At 39.4% G+C, this 16,862-nt stretch overlaps 1 protein-coding gene across 6 annotated transcripts in view; it reads left to right on the plus strand.

Moving 5' to 3' along the window:
- MAPK14 (mitogen-activated protein kinase 14) overlaps positions 1–16,862 on the plus strand; it is a 74,804-nt gene that overhangs the window by 21,047 nt on the left and 36,895 nt on the right. For all 6 annotated transcript variants that reach the window (XR_006217607.1, XR_006217606.1, XM_042986208.1 and 3 more), the window contains exons 2-3: positions 3,954–4,083; positions 11,015–11,073. Coding sequence is in view for 4 of the 6 variants with exons in the window: in XM_042986208.1 (XP_042842142.1) it covers positions 3,954–4,083; positions 11,015–11,073 (189 nt within the window). In the remaining 2 variants the exon portion in view is untranslated. The remainder of the gene's footprint in view (positions 1–3,953; positions 4,084–11,014; positions 11,074–16,862) is intronic.

Genomic DNA, 16,862 nt, shown 5'->3' on the forward strand with positions numbered 1-16,862 from the left:
AAGTCTTGGACATAGATGAGATTATCCAGAGATAATGTAGGAGAGAGAAGAGGGCCTAGTGCCATGCCCTGAGGAACTAACAGAGAGTTCAAGTAGAGGAACCACATGCAATGAGGACAGAGAGGGAGCTGCCATAGAGGTCACAGAAAACCAGTAGAATGTGCTGATACGGACTCCAGAATGGAGAGTGTTTAGAGAAAGGGGAAGTGTTAACCATGTCAATTTCTAATCCAGAAAAGTGGCAGTTGGATTTGGTAACAGGTCATTAATGACCCGAGAAGAACGGTTTCAGTGTAATGGGTTGAGGAAAGAATGGGAGCCAAGGAAATGACTCACACCTTAAGATACACATGAATTACCTGGAGATCTTGTCAAAATGTAGATTCTACTTTAAGGCCTGAGAGTCTGCATTTCTAAAGAGCTCCCACATAATGCCAGTGTTGCTGGTCTGTGGAATGGCAGAGGTAAAGACTTCACTGTGGGTTAGAGTTATGTGGCGGGCTTCATAAAATACAGATTGCCGGACCCACTTCAGGGTTTCCAATTCAGTAGGTCTAGGGTGACACCTGAGAATGTGCATTTCTTATAAGTTCCCAGGTGACACGAATGCTTCTGGTCTAGGAACCATAGTTTGAGAACCCTTGAAGAACATTAACTGTAGTGAGGAGCTTTCAAGGTTAAGTTTTTGTTTGTTTGTTGAGGGTGGGAAATACCTAGAGCATATTTATGTTGATGAGAATGATCCAAAAGATAGGCAGAAACTCAGAATGGAGAGAGAAAAGGAATGAAGGAGTAAAGAACTTGAAAGGAGGAGGGAGATGGCTCCAAAGTGAGAGCCATCTTGGATTTTTGTAAGAAAGGACATGTGTTCTTAGAGCAAGAGACAAAGCAGAGAAGATAGGTCCAACTGCAGGTGGGTTTGTAGACTTACCCAGGAGGCAGATGGAGCTTCCCTTTGATGGTTTCTATTTTCCCAATGAAGCCAAGGACAACTTTGAGGGAAGAGAGTGAATTGGAGGTTTGAAGAGAGTGACAGTGTGAAATGATGACTTTGAGTAAGAAAATGGACTTCCTAGGAAAAAAAAAAAAATGGCAGTTTTAGGGCACTTGGGTGGCTCGGTTGAGTGTCCAGCTCTTGGTTTCAGCTCAGGTCATGATCTCACGGTTCATGAGTTCAAGCCCCGTGTTGCATTCTGCACTGAAAGTGCAGAGCCTACTAGGGGTTCTCTCTCTTCCTTTCTCTCTCTCCCTCTTTCTCCGCCCCTTCCCTGCTCATGTTCCTTCTCTCAAAATAAATGAGTAAACTTAAAAAAAAAAAATTCTTAAAAAAAGTGGCAGTTTTGAGAGCCTTATTTGAGGGTAAGGCCAGAAATTAAGAATGAAACCAGTCTGTATGATTGTCCATTTTTTTTTTCTTCAACCACAATTTGTTCTTGGATTCAGACAAGGGAAATAAAAATAGTTGAGATCACCCAAAGTCGGACTTTATCCAGGTGAGTATGGGAGAGAGAGGCAAACACACAAGGGAACATGTAATCTAAGCCAGGCGAGAAGGAAAATGAAGATGGGAGAGGGCTTGAAGGGTCGAATCAGGCAATGATGATGAGGTCCACAAATTGTTGTAGTCAGGATACAATTAAACTAGAAGTAAACTGAAAGGCAAAGAAGGTTTGTGATGGAAAACGGGTGCTGGCATTCAAAATTGTGTAGGCAGGGCAGCTTTTGGTGGAGACAGAGGTCCAGGGTGTGACCATGGAGGTGACTGGACGAGGTGGAGTTTCCTGGAGAGGTCAGGAAACCGAGAGGCCAGGATGTTGGATGTGCCTTCCACCTGGATGTTGAAGTTGCCAAGAATGATGACAGATGTTGAGGGTGGAGAGAGACTTTGAGATAGGAACTAACTTTTTGGTAAATAATGGAAAATTCCAGGTCAGTGGATTATAGCAGCAGGGAGAATGGAACTAATGGAGAATTAGAGGCTGGAAGTAGGCATGGTTGGCAAGGAGGACATCTGCCCCACCTGCTAGCTTTGAGGTACCTGGGATGTGCCCGCTAAGGGCAGGGCTGTAAGACAAGTAGTGTCTTCAAGGTAGAGCCTAGTTTCAATTAAATCAGAGTTGGAGGGAAGGCTCAGAAAAGGGGTTGAAGATTTACAGGAGTTGATAACAAATTGGGAGTTGAAGGGTAAGTACATAGTGTAAGGATTTGGGAGTGAAGGGAAGGGAACTTCTGGAACAAGTACAGAGTCACATGGGAAAGAGTTTGGTCGTGGTAGATGATCCCAAAGTCTTGGATGCCCATTAGAGGCTGAGATAAACAGGAGGATGCGGCATGATTGGATTAGCCCAGTCTCTAAAAATAATTAAAATACACATCAGGATTCTTGCTGTAGTTGTCCTACATGATCTAGCCTCTGCCCATGCCTCTGACCTCATTCTTTTCTACTCTCCCCTTGCTCCTTGTGTCCCACCTACACAGGCCATCTTTATGCCCTCCAGCACGCCATATTTTTTCTACCACTGTTTCTTTTTTCCTTTGTTTGCACTAGCTCTTCTGAGAGGCAGCATGGCAAAGTGGTTAATAGCATGAGCTGTGGATCCAGATTCCCTGCTCCTGCCACTTTCTAGCTTTGTGATCATGGTCAAGTTGCTTAATCTCTCCGTGCTTCAGTTTCCGAATTTCTGACTGGGGGAATGATAATAGCACTCACTTTGTAGGGGTGTTAGGGATTAAAAATTATTTTAATTTTAATTTTAAAAATTAATGTAAAGGGCCTAGAATAGTTTCTGGTATGTGATAAAGACTCCATAAATATTAATAATACTGTTGTTGTTTTTTTCTGTTTGAAGTTCTTTTTCCCTATACCTTTATATGGCTATTGCTTTCTCATCATTCAGTCGTCTCAGCTCAAATGTCCTTCCTCAGACATTCTAGCTAAAGTAGCAAAACCCCACTGGCTGTCTTCATTTGTCCCATTCTGTTTTATTTAGTCCTAACATTCATCACTATTTGAAATTATTTTTATTATCCTGCTCTTCCCTCCCCCCATCCCCTGAGGGCTGAGATTTGTTGACCTGTTCCTTACTACATCTAAGCTTCTAAAAAGTGGCAGATACTTTGTAGATGCTCAGGAAATTGTTGTGCCAACTCATTGCCCTGAAAGCATCCCAAGCCCTCCTCTCTGGTCAGGCAGTATTTGGTGGCAAGGTGACAGTGAAGGCTACATCAGAGAAGACAGAGTCCAGCTCTTTATATATCAGTCTACTGGCTCATGTAGATGAAGTGGCTGCTTATTTTCGTGTTAACTGGGACACAACTACATCCATTTTTAAATTTATTGTTTAACTGCTTTCTATGACCACAGAGTTGTTGAGGAGTTGTGACAAAGACCCTAAGCCTCCCAGAGTCTAAAATATTTACTATCTGGTCCTTCATAGAAAAAATTTTCTGATCCCTGATTTAGATGCATCAAAAAAAAGATGAGAAGGAAACACCAAAAATAACAGATTACTTTGGATAGTGGGATTATAGGTTGTTTTAGTTTTTATGTTTATACTTTATACTTTTTTTTTTATTTTATTTTTTATTTTTTTTTAATTTTTTTTTTTTAACGTTTATTTATTTTTGAGACAGAGAGAGACAGAGCATGAACGGGGGAGGGTCACAGAGAGAAGGAGACACAGAATCTGAAACAGGCTCCAGGCTCTGAGCTGTCAGCACAGAGCCCGACGCGGGGCTCGAACCCACGGACTGTGAGATCGTGACCTGAGCCGAAGTCGGACGCTTAACCGACTGAGCCACCCAGGCGCCCCAGTATACTTTATACTTTTTATGTATCTTTGTGTAGACCCATTTAATCTGAAAATGGAAAAGCCTTATAAATACTGATTTTGAAATATTTAAAGTACATTTAATGATGAATTCTTCCTGTTTTGTTTTTTTTTTTTCCTTAGTGCTGCCTTTGACACAAAAACTGGGTTACGTGTGGCAGTGAAGAAGCTCTCCAGACCGTTTCAGTCCATCATTCATGCCAAAAGGACCTACAGAGAACTGCGGTTACTTAAACATATGAAACATGAAAATGTAAGTTATTCATTCAAGGAAGAATAAATGCTGCTGTTGAATAAACTGGAAAAAGTTGTGTTTTAATTGCTGCAAATGGGCGTACATTAGAAGGCATCACGCTGTGGACCGTGCCTTTCGTACTGGGGTGTAGTGGCCACTGCATTGAACAGACTTTTTTTAATGAAAGGATTTTTGAGAGAAAATATTAAACAAATTTGCATTCTTTACTACATTTACTTCAGGCTGTAGTGTTCAAATATGGGAGTCCAAGGCTATTTTATGTTATTATGGATTATTTCAGTGGGGGAGTTTGAGGCAGCATGTGTTAGGCTCACTGAATGTCCTTTCAAAGGTGGCTGTTATTTTATGGATAATTTAATATTATAATTTTCCTTTTTAATCTTTTTCAAGACAGCTTTTCCAAATTCAGACATTTTAATAAATGTGACAAAGACATTGTTTAAGTTAAATATAACTTTTTCTTTTCTGTCAGTTTGGGAACTTGAAAGCAATGCCATACTGCAAAAAATCCTAAAATCCTAGAAAATCTTAATACCGTGGGGGCGTTTGGGTGGCTCTGTCGGTTGAGCATCCGACTCTTGATTTCAGCTCAGGTCATGATCTCATGTTCCATGAGATTGAGCCCCGAGTAGGGCTCTGTGCTTGCCTGCTTGTGACAGCACAGAGCCTGCTTGGGGTTCTCTTCCTCTCTCTCTGCCCCACCCCCACTCTGCTCACTGGCACGAGTGCACACACATACACTCTCTCTTTTTGAAAATAAATAAATAAACGTAAAAACCCTAATACAGTAAATAAAGGGATGCAATTGCAATGTTAGCTGAAAGAGAAAAAAACGATTGAAGATACTTTCCTAAATTTCAAAATCAAGTTTAAAAGAACTTATGTGATTGTGTATGAAAGGATCTGTAAAATTTGTAGCATTGTAGAAACAGTGGCGACAGAGATTTTAGAATCATTTGACCCTATGGATTGTTACTGTGTAGAAAAAAATTCAAAATCTGTAAATTTATTACTTGGCTATTCAGACCTTTTCTGTCTTAATAATTGATTTTTTTTTCCCATGGTAAGAAAAAAATTACAGAGATGTGATCCTTTATTAACATACATTTGCTTCCCAAGGTACAAATTTCTTCTACATTGGGAGCATTGAGACTTAAATTTGGAATTGGATTATGGATGCTCTTGTAATTATAGCTGTAGCTTCTTATTTATTTTCATATTTTGCTTTAATTGCATCCTATTGAGCAAGTTGTTCTCCACAGGTAACCTGTATTCCTGGGTATAGTGTGCATGAGCATCCATGTGCAAACCTGAGTTTTTAAAGAGTTCCGTGCAGAGCTGCACCCTTCCTAATCAGTGACATGTTTACAAGAAGTTGATATACATGGAAAAAGCCAGCAGGAGAAGCTCTCTTCCAGGGTCTGCATAAAATCAAGGTGGCCTGGCAGCTTAACCGATGCGTTTACATTTGGTTTTTAACACAGTTGAGTGTGTATGCTGTTTTTCATTACACGTTAATAAATGTGACAAAGACATTATCATAGCTTTTAAATAAAGAATACTTTGAAAATGGAATACAAGCCAAACATTTATGGAACCCCAAAGCACTTTCAGGAGGCCTTGGGATCCCACCGATGCTGCCAGCGCTCATTTACGAACATCTGGTTTAGATTACCAGCGCCATACTTTATTGTTCTGCCTCGCTTCATAGACCATTTAAGCCAATGTTTAGGGCAGGGATTCTTTTGGGTTATCTGAATCCATGCCTTGGCTTTTCTACTGGTCATAAGAAACAACCTTATTTAGTTTTTTGCGCTTTAGTTTTCTGTGATGAGACACTTCAAAATGTGTCTTATATGATATTAGGCTGGTTACATTTGGGTCACTCTGGAGAAACGAAAAGGCCACAGTGATGGGATATAATTGTTCTAATTTAGGAGAGGCTAAAAGAATCTTTTAAAAAAGAGGACTGATAGTATTAGGATTTTAATCTACACAAGGTGTTGTACAAGCAGCTTGCTTAATAACAGTTGGTCTTTTTATGGTAACATGTTTAGGTTTTAGCGGTATGAATGTAGCACACCTGTACTTACGTATTGGTGATTTGGTTTTGAACAAAAGAAGGCACATGGCTGAACATTTCAGAGTTCTCTCTTCTGTTGGCAAGTATTTGAAGGAGGAATGGGAAGGGGCTAACAGACTTTGACTCCATGTAGAAAAATTCCTGAACTTCAGCCTATTCTACAAACCCTTAGGAACTGACAGTGTAAAAGTAGTTTTACCCAGGGAAGAGCCAAGGCTTCCAAGTAAGTTTAATCGAGGATTTTAAGAGGAGTTCCTCTCCTTCATCTTCCTCTTTCTCTTCCTCTTTCTTTTTCTTAAATGACTTTTTTGGGGGTTGCCTGCCTGACCCAGTCAGTAGAGCATGTGACTCTTGATCTCCGGGTTGTGAATTTGAGCCCCACATTGGGTGTAGATATCACTTAAAAATAAAATCTGTAAAATAAATAAGTAAATGACTCTTTTGGGCCACGGTACCTCCAAAAACACCAGGCCTCCAAAAACAGTAGCAGCTTAAAACTCTTGACAATATTAAGTATTGGTAACAAATGTAATTTCTAGGTGCCAAATGCACATGTGATCTTTTTCCCAAAAATGCTGGACTCAGAATCAATATGTCATCTTGAGTTTATTTCTTTTATTAGTGATAACGAATGACAGACACACATTTACCAGATGGGTAAAGGGGAATGAGCTAGGGAGAATATCCTCTGTGCCTATAAGAGTTATTCTTTGAACAAAGTTACCTGGTGCATTCCTGATTGAACTTGCGACCTTGATCTCATTAACACCTGCTCTAAGGAAACATGAAAGGGGAGCATCTTGCCAGCTGCATCTTTTTGCCTTCTGGGTAGGTACTGTAAAGATTGCCTGGAGTTAAGGGCCTGGAGATCTGTGCATTTTGAAATTTAAAACTATTCAAGGAATCCTTTAAAAATTTTTATTTGGGATCTACCTTACCGTGGTAGATCCGGTCATTGTTTTGGTGCACTTGTGTTAAAGATATTAAATATTGTTGGTTTCTGAGTTAAAGTGGGTTTTCTCTTGAGTGTGTGCCAATTTGGTAAAAATGTATCACTTCTGTCTATCAGTTTTTGACCATTGTACGACAGTCATCAGGGACATTTGCTGATTATTTGTATTGTAAATGTCTTTTCTAAATAATTGATTCCTGGGTTACTTTTGGGTGTCTGAAAGCAGGAGTAAAGAAACAGGCTAAAATACAACTTGAATTAAAAGGAAATTTCCATTCAAGAAATGGGAAATAGGGGCACCTGGGTGGCTCAGTTGGTTCAGGATCCAACTCTTGATTTTGGCTCAGATCATGATCTCACGGTGTGGGATAGAGCTCCTTGTTGGGCTCCGTGCTGAGCATGGAGCCTGCTTGGGATCCTCTCTCCCTCTCTCTCTGCCTCTACCCCACTCGTGCTCTCTCTCTCTCAAAGTCAATAAACAAACAAACAAACATTTAGCAAAATAAGAATTGAGAAGTGAATAGATTATGGAATGTTCCCCCAAGTTCCCCAGTTTAATGCTGGGAAACTCGTTTTATAGTATTTTCCTTTTCGTGAGTACTCCATAAATACAATTAATGTAATGTAATTAATGTAAAAGCCCACAAAAAATTAAAGATACTTTGATGTAACATGGGTAGTTTTAATCTCATAAGATGTGTCCTTTTAAAGAAATTAAAATTTGATAGACTGTTTACTGACATGCTTGTGCTGTTATTTTTTCCAGATCAGTTTATTGTGCTTCTTGCAGGCATGCTTCTTAGTCATTTGAATAATTTAGATTAGCTTTGTATCTCAGATTTCGTTACTGGAAGTAGCTGCTTCAGATTGTTTCTGTGATTTGTATTTTGTAATTCTTTATAAACTCTAAGGACTGTGATCACCACTTAATTTGGTAATCCACAGAGAGTCAGTCCTTTGTGCTAGGCACCTTCAGTTACACTGTCTCCTTAATCTTCCTCGCAATGTGATAAAAATACGCATCCCCCTCTCTTTCATATGAGGAAAATGAGGCTCAGAGAGGATTCCTTTCTTTCATTTATTTAACAAATATTACTTGAGGTGCTGTGTGCCAGACAGTATTCCAAGTGCTGGGGTTACTGGAATGAAAAAGACATAAGTTCATGGATCCAGGAAATCACAAACTGACTGTGGAGTTCAGACTTACAGCTGTTTGATTCCAAAATGCTTGTTGTGTTTTCAAATTGAAGTTGGAGCTTTATTTGAAAATATTTTGGACTTACATTGTTTTACTATCTTTGAGGTAACTCTTACATGAAAAATCCTATGTAAATTGACATCTAGTGTTTTAATTTGAGGATTTTCACAATCACAATTGAAATAATGTAAAACAATGTAAATTGTTTTAAACTTTTCCTGTCGTATTGGGGAGATGGAACATCTCACATAATAAGAATCAATGATTAAAAAATATTGGAACAGTTGAACAAAATCGACTTCTAGATCTCAGTTAACTAAAGTACAAGTGGGGATGGGCAGAGTAATCAAAAGACCAAAGATCTTAAGCCAGGAGTATATCAGACTCAAGAAAAACAGTTATGGTTTAGATGGAGAAGGTAAAAGAAAATGATTTGACTTAAATTTAAAGCACGATTCAGAGCTGTTATAAGGTCACAGATACACTATTGGTGGGAATGTAAATTGACCTCAGCTTTATGTAGGACAATTTGACAATACTAAGATCTTTAAATATATCAGTATCCTTTGATGCTGTAATTCTATTTGTTGAAATTTATTTTCTGGAAGGAAATACAGGATGTGCAAAATATATATTACATACACATGTACATGCACACTTGCAGTGTTCCTTAAATGTCCAAAGATAGGAAATTGGTTAATTAACGGTATATACAAATGGTAGAGCATGAAAAATATTTGAGGATATGAGAATAGTCATTATATAGTGACAAGGCAGGATATAAAACTGTATGCAGAATATAACTCCAACTTATTTTACATATATCAGAAAAATCAAAGGAAATATCTCAAAATGTTAATGATAGTTATAATGGGTAGTACAGTTATAAATAATTTTGGTTTTCCTTTTTTTTTTAAGTTTATTTTGAGAAAGAGAGAAAGCATGAGCAGGAAGGGGCAGAGAGAGGGGGAGAGAGAGAATCCCAAGCAGGCTCTGTGCTGTCAACAAGGAGCCAATGTGGGGCTCGATCTCACAAACTGCAAGGTCATGACCTGAGCCGAAATCGAGTTTGACATGTAATCATCTGAGCCACCCAGACATCCCAGTTTTGGTTTTCTTGTATACAGTTGTCTGGGTAATGATCTTACAGGTACCTTTCCTTTGGAATAAGATGGAAAGTTTTGGAAAGCTATTCTCCTTGACTTCCAAGGCCTTTCCCTTTTGGGTTCAGGCTATATAGTTGAAATATAATTGAAATTGCTTTTAAAAGCCTGATAGTTGAATGAGTGGAGTAACATTCCAATTAAAAGTGTTCTTTTTCATGATAAGGTGTTGAGCATTGGTGTATTTTACTTTCAGAGCTGTTTGTTTAGCTTGGTTGGTTAGAGCAAGATGCTAATGAGGCCACTGTCATGGGTCAATTTTCATGAAGGCCATTTGGCTTTCATTTGTTTCATTTCCAGATATTCTTTTTTTTTTTAATATATGAAATTTATTGTCAAATTGGTTTCCATACAACACCCAGTGGTCATCCCAAAAGATGCCCTCTTCAATACCCATCACCCACCCTCCCCTCCCTCCCACCCCACATAGCCCTCAGTTGGTTCTCATTTTTTAAGAGTCTCTTATGCTTTGGCTCTCTCCCCCTCTAACCTCTCTTTTTTTTTTTTTTCCCTTCCCCTCCCCTGTGGGTTCCCATTAAGTTTCTCAGGATCATTTCCAAATATTCTTAACTCTTGTTTTAGAAGTAACTGATGGTGGTTGGGGGATGGTGGTGGTATAAATGGATTGATCAGTATAACTCCACGACCAGAAAAACTGCAAAGACCATGGATTACTGAGTATTAAGTAGTTTTCTCTTTATCCTTGCATAAAGATAGCCTTTTGAAAAAAGCTTTAAATTTTCTGATCCAAATACCTGATGATGATTAAGAAAAGTATCTGAATTTTAAGACTATTGTAAGAATAATACCAAGATTATATACTAAGAGAATATTTTGGAGCTCAAAAATATCAGTCTTGAAGACTACATCTGGAAAATTTTCATGGAATGATAATACGTTTAAAAAAGATACATGATGCTGGGGCACCTGTGTGGCTTAGTTGGTTAAGTGTCCTACTCTTGATCTCTGCTCGGGTTATGATCTCATGGTTTGTGAGATTGAGCACCGTGTTGGGCTCTGTGCTGATAGTGCAGAACCTTTGTGATTCTCTTCCTCTTTCTCTGCCCCTCCCCCACTTGCATGCATACTCGCGCGCGCGCGCTCTCTCTCTCTCTCTCTCTCTCTCTCTCAAAATAAATAAGTAAATGAACATTAAAAAAAAGAAACATGATATTGTAACAATAGTTCTAGAAGTCTGACCTTTTTCTGCTTGTTAATCATTAGTCTATTAGTGCATATGTGAGTCAAGAGCTCTAAATCTTTTTGCTTCTTATTTACAAGTGGCTAAATGTGAGCAAATTCTAAAGAGATGAAGTTTTTAGTGGTAAAATATGTTACGGGAAATGATGTTAACAAGTAAAAATCAAAACCATAATATGGGTAAAAAATAAGTTGTAGTTAAATGTATGATGTTGTGGTGTTGTTGAACTGAGATGGTAGGATTTGAAATTCGTTCCTATTAAAATGACTAAGCTTGATGGGTACTATGGTTCTATATTTATTTACTGTCTGATTTTTCTGTTTTCTCATAGGTGATTGGTCTGTTGGATGTTTTTACACCTGCAAGGTCTCTGGAGGAATTCAATGATGTGTGAGTGAACCTTTTGCATTTGCCTTCCTTAGCTAGATGATGAGTGGCAGTCTATTTCTATTCCTGTTTAGCAGTAAACAGACTTCACAAGATTCTTTATTCCTGTCATCCAGCTCTTCTAGGGGATGGGGATGAACACAGAGATGGTATATTATGTGTGGTGTAAATCTGCATGGGAGGGGTCGGTGCCCAAACTCCTGCTTTGTTCAAGGGTCACCTACATAGTAGTATCTTCATCATTTTAAGGCACATTGTGAAGATTCAGTAGTGAGTCCTTGCAGAGTTCCATGGAAAGGAGTATAGGGAGTTTTGACTATGACTTTTGTTCTCACATTGACTGTCCCAGTTCTTAAAGAGACGCCTTTCCACGTTACATCATTAAATTTGCATCATTAAATTTACATCAAAAAACCAGGACCTGGTTTTATACAAGTTCTTCTCTCTTTTTTGTCCCACTTGCGTGTGGAAATGATACTAGACTTGCACACTCTTCTTTGAAGAACTGGATTTCTGTCCTGGGACAAGGGGTGGACCTCACGTGTTGAGAAAGCTGATGAATTGTGCTGATTCTCCCAGTTGTGACCATCTCTGTTGTGTCAAGCCTGCGACCCACCCTGGAAAACAGACCCTGAGATTCTCAGAAACCAGTAGTAGGGGCTTGGGAAAATGAAGCAGGAGAGAAAGCTGCTATAAGGTTATTTATTTAGGAGGTCACTACTGTGGGTAGTTGGGCTGAAAACTGCCAGAATCTTCTAGGAAGCAGTTTCAATGTACCTCAGATGGGGAACATTTATCCCCTGGCCCCTGACCCCATTGGCAAGGGTTGCTCTATGGGGAATTAATGACCTCACATGCCCAGGTTGCACATGTATGAGTTCAAGATAGATTCCAGCAGGTGTTCTTGTGCATGGAACAATCTACTGTAGCTTTCCCAGTATCTGAATTAGCACACCTCCCTCTCATCCCTAATTCACAGATACACTATGCCGTAAGAGAGAAGTAACACCTTAAATTCCAGCTTTATTGAAATGTAATTGACATAGAACGTTGTGTAAGTTGAGTTCTGATTATTTTTTTTTTAAGTTTATTTATTTCGAGAGAGAGAGAGCAAGCACAAGTAGGGGAGGGGCAGAGAGAGAGAGAGAGAGAGAGAGAGAGAGAGAGAATCCCAAGCAGGCTCTGTGCTGCTAGCACAGAGTCCAACTCAGGGCTCAAAGTCATGAACCCCAAGATCATGACCTGAGCCAAAACCAAGAGTCGGATACTTAACTGACTGAGCCACCCAGGTGCCCCAGGTTCTGATTACAGTAAAACCTTGGATTGCAAGTAACTTGTTCTGCGAGTGTTTTGCAAGACAAGTAAACATTTCTAATAGATTTTAACTTGATAAACGAGCAATGTCTTGCAATACAAATAGTACATGATGCCAAACATCACATGATCACAACTGAGCCAATGGTTCTTGAAATTCCCTTTGATGTACAAGTGCTTTGGATTATAAGCTTGTTTCCAGAAAGAATTATGCTCACAAACCAAGGTTTTACTGGATTTATAAACAAGAACTGAGTTTATCTCTTAGGAGGAAATCTCAGTACCACTTATTGAATATTTGCTGAGCAGAGTGTTAGAAAAAGCCTCAAAATAATGGAAAACACTACTCTTTGCCCTTGACAAATCAAAATCTTACTGGGGGAAGGAAGTAAATTTAAAACACATTTGTAATCAAGAAACGAATTGGCTATAGGACCTTGGACTAGTCACGTTGCCTCCCTGGGCCCCCAGTGGTTCTCTAATTAAACCTAATAGGCAAATGATGAAAATTGGGGTGGTTGACTTCTGAAGCTTTTTTAATACTGGAGAATCTCGGAAAACAGAATGGTGAACCTAAGGTTGCCTTAAGAAAATGTTTCATTGTCTATTTTTCTATAATGTTTATATCACTGAAAAAAATTAGTGCTTGTCCAGGACTGTGGTTATTTCAGAGTTTTCCAAAGTCATTTCAGAATTTGCATAAGAGACCAAACATCTTTGCCTACAATTAATTGCAAGGTTTGCAAATTTAAATACTTCTAGGGCCAACTAACATAAATGAGGCTCAGCATTATACAACTGGGAGTGGGGGTGTGTGTGGTAAAACAAAATACTGGTACTGTACTTCCTTAAAGTAGTCAAATTCACATTAAAACAAAGCAGGCAGATAAAAACCCACTATTCTGGCCAAATCAGACGCGCTGAAGGCTAGAGTGGTTCTGTAGCCTGCCAGGTTTAGAGTAGGCTGTAATTTTGAACATGAATTTTTTGTGCTAATTAATAAAATCTCTAGTTACTTTTCATATTTACAGTTGAATTTTAATCATGTGTTATGTGTATTTGTGCCTTTATGTTGCAGTTAGCATTTTTCATTTATCATACAATTCAAATACAATTTTCCTGAATTTGTAACTTCTTGGTTACTAGGCATTGTGCATACTTCATTTGTAAGACTATATACTTTTTTATTTAAAAAAAATTTTTTTATTACGTTTATTTATTTTTGATAGAGAGAGACAGCAAAAGTGGGGGAGGGGCAGAGAGAGAAGGAGACAGAATCAGAAGCAGGCTCCAGGCTCAGAGCTGTCAGCACAGAGCTGGACATGGGGCTTGAACCTACAAGCCGCGAGATCATGACCTGAGCCGAAGTTGGACGCTTAACCAACCGAGCCATCCAGGCGCCCCAAGACTATGTCCTTTTTTAAATTTAAACTTTATTTTGAAGTAATTTCTGCCCCCAACATGGGGCTTGAACTCAGAATCCTGAGATCAAGAGTCACATGATCTACTGACTGAGCCAGCCAGGCGCCCCTGTGAGAACATAACTTTTGAGAAAGGAACAATAGGTAGTGAGTTTTGGTCATTAGGAACAATGTGAATCTAACAGAGAGAGAGATTGTTTGGGAAATGTGGAGTTAAAAGATGAATATATGAAGCTGTTCTTGACTGCCATATGATGTCATACAGATGGCAAAATTTTGTAGTTTGGTGACTGAAAATCATTTGGACATTTCTCTTGGCTTCTTGATGGTATGTTTGCTGGGAGGTGGCATGTATATGCATATGTATGCTTCAAATATTTAGTTCCCAATAGAAACCCAAAGAAATTATTTTTTAAAGTGTTTATTTACTTATTTTGAGAGAGAGAGAGCACATGAGTGAGGGAGACTGGCAAAAGGAGAGAGGGAGAGAATCCCAAGCAGGCTCCACCCTCAGCGTGGAGCCCTATGCGGGGCTCAGTCTCACAACCATGAGATCATGACCTGAGCTGAAGTCAAGAGTCAGTCTCTTAACCAACTGAGCCACACAGGCACCCCAGAAATCCAGAAATTTTAAATGGCACTGGCCATTTAATACTTGATTAGAACCTAGCCCCTAGAGAAAGCTGCAACTTTGTGCAACAATATTGCCTTTTCTTGGGGGTGTCAGTTCTCTAATCAAGCTTATAGGCAATGAAGAGTCTTTGGACTCTTAGTGGGAACGATTTCCTCAAATTTCAGGAAAGCTGAATTGTCATGGTAAGTGGAATTTTCTACTGCTTTTTGCATTTTTTGTTTTTTACACCTTCACATTGCAGGTTTCTTATACCTGAGTTCCTTATCTCTGCTTAGTTCTTGAAGAGGAAATAGAAGGGTTTTAGAATCTGCTGTGATCTAGCAGAAGACCTTACAACAGGGTCAGCCAGCAACCATTGCTTCAGTGAAAACCAGTGTGCAAATTATCACCTTGTGTAGAGTTACACTTGATAAAAATGACTGTTCATCTAACAAGTGTAGCTTTTTTCCTTTAAAAATTTTTTTTAACGTTTGTTTTTGAGACAGAGACAGAGCATGAACACGGGAGGGGCAGAGAGAGGGAGATACAGAATCTGAAGCAGGCTCCAGGCTCTGAGCTGTCAGCACAGAACCCAACTCGGGGCTTAAACTCATGGACCGTGAATCATGACCTGAGCTGAAGTCTGATGCTTAACCGACTGAGCCACCCAGGGACCCCTAACAAGTGTAGCTTTTTTACGTCATTGTAAATAAAAGCTGCTGAGCATACTGCATTGGTAAAGAGAGTTTCTGGATTTACATTTAATCTGATTTCATTCAGTATTTGAACACCCATCCTATGCTAGGCACGGTACTAGTTTCTGAGGAATGTAACAGTAAATAAAGATAAGCATGATCTCTGATGATCGAGTTGAGACTCCTCATAGGAGAGAAGAAAATTTTTTTTTTTAATTTTTTTTTTCAACGTTTTTTTATTTTATTTTTGGGACAGAGAGAGACAGAGCATGAACGGGGGAGGGGCAGAGAGAGAGGGAGACACAGAATCGGAAGCAGGCTCCAGGCTCCGAGCCATCAGCCCAGAGCCTGACGCGGGGCTCGAACTCACAGACGGCGAGATCATGACCTGGCTGAAGTCGGACGCTTAACCGACTGCGCCACCCAGGCGCCCCAAAATTTTTAATAAACCATAGGCAGTGTGGTAGGTTCTGGAAGATCCTACATGATTTGTTCCTGTGCACTCCCTGACCACATCTAATATTCTTCCCACCCACTCTCTGCATCCATCCACTCTGGCCTCTGTGTTCTTGCTCGAATATGGACATCCACATTCCCAGTGGGACCTTTATCCTGGTTTCTAACGTTGGCCTGAACACCCTCCCCACATATCCACATGACTGGCTCCTTCGTTTCTTCCAGGACCCACTCAAAGGTCTCTTCACCAGAAGCTCTTTTTCCCCTCACTAGCATAGCTTCAGCCTACCACCATCCGTGTCTACACCTTACTCCACGTTGTTCTTAGCAGATGTTGCCATCCTGTATTTGTGATTGTGTCTCTTCTCCCTCTGGCTTGCACGGTCTAGTAGAGCAGGGAGTTTGTTTTCTTCCTTGTTGAATCTTTAAAGTTTTGTTTTTGTTTTTGTTTTTTTTTTATGTTTTGTTTATTTTTGAGACAGAGAGACAGGGCACGAGTGGGGGAGGGGCAGAGAGATAGTCGAATCTTTAGTACTTAGAGGTTTCAGATGAGGAAACTGTGGTCGAGAGAAGAACTGAATTCTGTAATACTACATATGAAATTGCATACAACTCAGGTCTTTTGGCTCTAAATGTTTTTTTTTTTTTTTCTAAATGTATTTCTAATGACATTTTTCTTGATCCAGGGCTGTGATTATTATTTGAAAGTCTGCCAGCCTTTCTTACTGGGTAGATACTATGATTGGTTCTGTGTAAGATGTCACAACTGAAGGCCTTCCAGTTGTATGTGGTGCCTGATTTTAATGAGACAAAACATAAATGTTTGCCTAAAATAACTAAAGGACCAAGTCAAATTTCTAATGTCAAAGCAACATGCAGGGTCTCAAGACACAGGAGAAACTCAGTAGAGGAAAGCCTCTAAACACAGTAATAATTGGGTCTGAAGAAATAGGTAAATATAGATGGGGCTTAGAGGTTGAAATTTATTCCAGACAGTCAAAGAAATGAAGAAAACGTGTCAAGTGTACAGAAAAAGAGATTTGATTGAATGGAGAATGTTAAAGGAGTTGATAGATAAGCATTGATTTTTGTTTTGTATTTGGATAAAAACTGTGTAAGTAAATTATGATTGATTGGCTTTTGTGGCAGAGAAGAGTTGTTTTCCTAATTTAGCAAATAAGCATTATCTGCTCGGAAGTAATGCTTTCCTCTATCACTGTGAAAGAAATACCCAGCCTCATTGTTTGGGCTTACAGAAATACTTTCATTCTTTGAAAATAGGCTGAGCACCCA

This window comes from Panthera tigris, chromosome B2 (assembly GCF_018350195.1).
Source record: "Panthera tigris isolate Pti1 chromosome B2, P.tigris_Pti1_mat1.1, whole genome shotgun sequence".
Lineage (NCBI taxonomy): Eukaryota > Metazoa > Chordata > Mammalia > Carnivora > Felidae > Panthera > Panthera tigris.